Genomic DNA, 5,708 nt, shown 5'->3' with positions numbered 1-5,708 from the left:
TTTTTTTTTTCGAAAAAAAAAAAAAAACACAATGTTATCACTGCCCCTTACGCATTAACCTGAAACATTATATTATAATATTAAAATTTGAGATTTTAGAAATTATTATAAATATTAAATTATATTTTTGTTGATAAAATATTATTGAATTTAGTAATATGTTTGACGTTTTCAAATATAAATTATATTAAAAATGTAAATTATCCATTAATGAGATTAATATTTTAAAAAAATATATATTTATGAGGATTTAATCCCTAGTTGTGAAAAGACAACAAACAAGAACAAACTCCAAAATTGTTGGAAGGATTACGAAAAAACGAACCTCGCCTTAATTCTCAAGAGAAAAAGATGTGCCCAAATGGGTAGCCCACGAACAAGGATGCCTTTGCGGCTTCCTTCTCCAAGGTTCTCCATCTTCTGGAACCCTCCCGCCATAGCCCTTCTTCTTCCACCTTCTTCAACCTCCACGCTTCCATTTCTCTCACTCACAGTCTCATCCGCCATGCCCATGGCCATGCCCTTCTCTTCCTTCTCTTCCTCCTCTTCCAATACCCCACTCGACCAAGACGATCCAAACCTCTCGCAGGTCCTCAAATACCACACCCAAACCAAGCACGCCTTCTCCAGCTACGCTAGAGGCCCCCACGGCCTCGATTGGGCCAATCAGCCGAACCCCTTCCGCCGCTACATCGCCGCCCCTCTTCTCCCTCTTTCCCATTTCCCAATTCTCAAGCAATCCGCCGCATCGGATGATGTGATCGATGAAGCTCCTCGGTATGATTCTCTCTTTGTTTCGTTACCTAATCCGAAAACTGTTTGTAAAGCCACAATTTCTCAGTTCTTTTACGATTCTTTGGCTCTTTCTGCTTGGAAATCTACTGGGTTTTCCACTTGGTCGCTGAGAGTCAATCCCAGTAGCGGGAATTTGCATCCCACTGAGGCGTATTTGATATCTCCGCCTATAAAATCCATATCAGATTCTGGGTTTGTCGCGCATTATGCTCCTAAAGAGCATGCGTTGGAGATTAGAGCTCAAATTCCAGATGGGTTTTTCTTTAAATTCTTTCCTGAGAACAGTTTTCTTATTGGGTTGTCGTCGATTTTCTGGCGTGAGGCTTGGAAGTACGGTGAGCGAGCATTTCGGTATTGTAATCACGACGTTGGCCACGCCATTGCGGCGGTTTCCATGGCTGCTGCAGGATTGGGTTGGGATGTGAAGGTTCTTGATGGATTGGGATATGATGATTTGAAGAAGCTCATGGGGTTGCATACATTCCCCGAGTTTGAAATCCCGTCCCGACCTGTGAAGGGTTCGTTTCCGGTGATCGAATTCGAGCATCCTGATTGTGTTCTTGCTGTTTTCCCTAATGGTACTGCTGATTTTACCTTGAATTACAAGGAATTGAGCTCTGCAATACAGGAAATCACCGAGTTAGACTGGAAAGGAGAGGCAAATTTGCTCAGCAAACAGCATATATGTTGGGATATAATTTATAGAACAGCCATGGCTGTTGAGAAGCCATTAACAGGTGAATGTAGAGCTTTAGTTCATCCATTTCAGAGCAGTGGGGTTATTGGTGAAAGTCCATACAAGGATTTTACGGTGAGGGAAGTCGTGAGGAAGCGCAGGAGCGCAGTCGACATGGACGGTGTCACATCGATAATGAGAGACACGTTTTATCAGATTCTTTTACATTGTGTGCCTTCGGGTTCTCGTGGAGGGGAGAAGCAAAGGGAAGGATTGGCATCGCCGTTTCGAGCTCTGCCATGGGAGGCTGAGGTTCATGCTGCTATGTTCGTTCACAGGGTGGTGGGATTGCCACAGGGTCTGTACTTTTTGGTGAGAAATGAAGATCATTTTGATGAGCTGAAGAAAGCTACTAAACCAGATTTTAAGTGGGTGAAGCCTGATGGTTGTCCCAGTGATCTCCCTCTGTATGAACTACATAGAGGTGATTATCAGGCACTTTCCAAGCGACTGTCATGCCATCAGGTTGGTTTAACTTCATTTCTATATGTCAATTTGGTGGTTTTTGTAAGAGCTCAAGCTTACGGTAAGTAGATAAAGCTCACCATTAGTAGATATTGTCTTTGTTGGACTTTCCCTTTCGAGCTTTTCCTCAAGTTTTTTAAAACGTGTCTGCTAGGTAAAGGTTTCCACCCCTATAAAGAATGTTTCGTTTTCCTCTCCAACCGATGTGGGATCTCACGATCCACCCCCTTTGGAGCCCAGTGTCCCAACCGATGTGGGATCTCACAATCGGTTTGGGGCTCAGCCTCCTATTGGCACAGCACCTCGTGTCCACCCTTTTTGGTGCTCAGCCTCCTTGCTGGCACATTGCTCGGTAATACCATTTGGAATAGCTCAAGTTCACCGCTAGCACATATTGTCTTTGTTGGACTTTCCGTTTTGGGTTTTCCCTCGAGGTTTTTGAAATGCGCCTGCTACATAGAGCTTTCCACACCCTTATAAAAATGTTTTGTTCTCGTCCTCAACCGATGTGGGATCTCACAATCTACCCCTTTCGGGGCCCAGTGTCCTCATTGACATCGTTCCCTTCCAATCGATGTAGGACCCCCCAATCCACCCCCTTTGGGGCCAACGTCCTTACTGGCACACCGCCTTGTGTTCACCCCCTTCAGGGCCCAACCTCCTCGCTAGCACATCATCTCGCGTTTGGCTCTGATACCATTTGTAACAGCCCAAGCCCACCGCTAGAAGATATTATCTCTTTGGGTTTTCCCCTCAAAGTTTTTAAAATGTGTCCACTAGAGAGAAATTTCCACACCTTTTTAAAAAATGTTTCGTTCTCCTTCCCAACCTAGTTTTGTGGAGGAGTGATATGTATTTTCAACACCTAAACTAACCAACCGTCGAGTTTGTAAAGATTGTTTAGCCCTATCGAAAGAGCTCTAGTGCCCCCTAAGAAGCTCAAATTTGGCAAGGAAGTGGACAGAAAATTAAAGCTATACCTATCATCAAGAAAGAGAAACCATCAAATTCGCAGAGGCAATACTCAAGTCTTGATTCAATGGCTAGATTTGCTAGAACATATCTGGACAAGCCGTCTAATCAAACCATATGTTCATTAGTAAACACTTAAGCACAACAAATCTAGGCAAATTAAATTAGGGGCACACACCATAGCCCTCACAAGCTGCAGGCAGTGCATCCGTAACGGTTGCATTTTGATACCATATCGCCTGCAGTTTCATAGTCTCAGTGACCACTGAAATGTCCTTTAAATTTCTTGCTAGTTAGGGAAGTATGCATGCAGAATGTAGATGGGATATTGACATTAGACTTATACCCATATGATGACACGTTCAAAATACTCATATGCAGGATATTGCCAGTGATGGTTGTTTCAGCCTGGGAATGATTGCTCATTATGAACCTACACTGCGGCAAAAAGGTGTTTACATGTATCCTCGACTCTTTTGGGAGACTGGAGTTCTTGGGCAGGTGTTATACCTCGAATCTCATGCTGTTGATATATCTGCAACTGGAATTGGTTGCTTCTTCGATGATCCTGGTATGATCTATGTTTTGTAGTTTCCACTGATCTGCAGAAACTTGTCGTTCTTGTACGTTTTTGAGTTCGGGAAAGAAATCTGTAGAGTAACAAATCGTTCGAGGAATCTTTTGTGAGATCTCATATCAGTTGGAGAGGGGAACGAAGCATTTCTTATAAAGGCGTGGAAACCTCTCCCTAATAGTCACGCTTTAAAACTTTGAGGGAAAGCTCGAAAGAAAAAATCCAAATAGGATCATATCTGTTGGTGGCACAAATGGGTATCAGAGTCAGGCACTCGGCAGTGAGCTAGCGGAGACGCTAGGTCCCTAAGGGGGGTGGATTGTGAGATCCCACATCGATTGAAGAGGGGAACAAAACATTCCTTATAAAAGTGTGAAAATCTCTCCCTAACAGATGCGGTTTAAAACCTTGAGAGGAAGCCCGTAAAGGAAAGCTCAAAAAGGATAATATCTGCTAACGATGAGCTTAGGCTATTACAATTGGTATCAAAGCCAGGCACCGGGCGGTGTGCTAGCGAAGGCGCTAGGTCCCTAAGGGGAGTGAAATATGAGATCCCACATCAACCGAACAAAGCATTCTTTATAAGGGTGTGGAAACCTCTCCCTATCAGACACGTTTTAAACATTCCTCGAGTATTATGATGAATATCTTTTAGGGTTGATAAATATCTGTGATACCTCAATCCTTCCTCCATTTGCTTTGTTTTGCAGTGCACGAAACACTTGGGTTGAAAGGATCAAACTTTCAAAGCCTATATCATTTCACCGTTGGAGGTCCTGTCTTGGACAAGCGAATAATGAGCCTACCAGCATATCCTGGCCCCAACGTGGATGCTTAACTGCAAGGTTATTTTCTATCACTGTATAATATTTCAAAGCCTTAAAAAAACAAGGGACTTTCGTCCTCATAACCATATGAGTCGTAGCGTAAAAATGGAAGCAAATTGCTTCTTTAGATAATAAAAGCAAACTACTGCAGATAACAAGTAAATTCTCATTGTTCTAGCTTAGGATGAATATATTTTCGTGTAATAATTCAAATAATAGTCAACGTTGAGTGAGGGGTGTAACAGTCCAAGCTCACCATTAGTAGATATTGTCCTCTTTGAACTTTTCTTTTAAGAGTTTTCCTCAAAGTTCTTAAAATGCGTCTACTAAGGACAAATTTTCATACCCTCGTAAATAATGTTTCCTTCTCTCCTCAACTGATGTGGGATCTCACAATTCACTCCCCTTTAGAGCCCAGTGTCCTTGCTGGCACTCGTTACCTTCTCTAATCGATGTGGAACCTCCCAAATTCACCCCCTTCCAAGGTCCAGCATCCTTGTTAACGTACCAGACTCGTGTCCACTTCCTTCTGTGCTCAGCCTCCTCATTGACATGTCATCCGGTGTTCAGATCTAATACCATTTGTTGTCCAAGCCCACCGCTTGCAGATATTATCCACTTTAGACTTTCCCTCCTGAGCTTCTCCTAGAAAGAGATTTTCACATTATTTCTCTACTAATGGCTTATAATTCATTTGATAATAACTGCCTCAAAATTTCTTGATTTTGTATTCGCTTGTATTCTAGTGCAAGTTCTACCTTCCCATCCGCCACAAGAAAATTCCATTGCAAGTCTGCTTAGTGGACGGCTTCTTCCATCATTTCAATGAAAAAAGCTTTTTCGTCGGAATTTTCGGAGCAAACTCTCCGGATTTTGTTAATTACATTTGATATCTACTCGTTCAAACAGAGTACCAGGAAAATTCAGTCGGACTGGCATAGAATTGATGAACAATCACCCGAAATTCAACTAAGAAGTTAAGATTCCGAAATAAACAAGTAGAAGAAGAGAAGAATTTTGGCTAACTCTACGTTTCATCGGCCGGGAGAAGAGCATCTGTTCTTGGAGTGTCTCCTTCTACTTCCGCAATGGCGGTCGATTCTTTCCTCCAAGAAACGTTGTGGTGTTTCGTTTCTTCTTCGACTCCATATTCTCCGTGGCCCTAAAACCAAAAGATTCTTTCGTAATCGATTGGAACACACCAACCGTAATCCATATTCTCCGTGGCCCTAAAACCAAAAGATTCTTTCGTAATCGATTGGAACACACCAACCGTAATGAACAGTTCATGAAAATCAATGTATACAGCTTGTAGTTTTGAAATTATAATTTTTTTGTA

The 5,708-nt window shown here is 42.4% G+C and overlaps 1 protein-coding gene across 1 annotated transcript; it reads left to right on the top strand.

Annotated features, from left to right (window-relative positions):
* The first annotated feature begins 314 nt into the window (after positions 1-314).
* Positions 315-4,634, top strand: LOC111472730. The gene is made up of 3 exons (XM_023118365.1): positions 315-1,996; positions 3,350-3,539; positions 4,253-4,634. Exons 1-3 carry the CDS (start codon positions 362-364, stop codon positions 4,378-4,380), a joined length of 1,953 nt encoding a protein of 650 aa, XP_022974133.1. The 5' UTR covers positions 315-361; the 3' UTR covers positions 4,381-4,634.
* Positions 4,635-5,708: the final 1,074 nt, after the last annotated feature.

This window comes from Cucurbita maxima, unplaced genomic scaffold (genome assembly GCF_002738345.1).
Source record: "Cucurbita maxima cultivar Rimu unplaced genomic scaffold, Cmax_1.0 Cma_Scf00085, whole genome shotgun sequence".
NCBI classification, from domain to species: Eukaryota; Viridiplantae; Streptophyta; class Magnoliopsida; order Cucurbitales; family Cucurbitaceae; genus Cucurbita; species Cucurbita maxima.
This window is presented reverse-complemented; position numbering and strand designations above follow the sequence as displayed.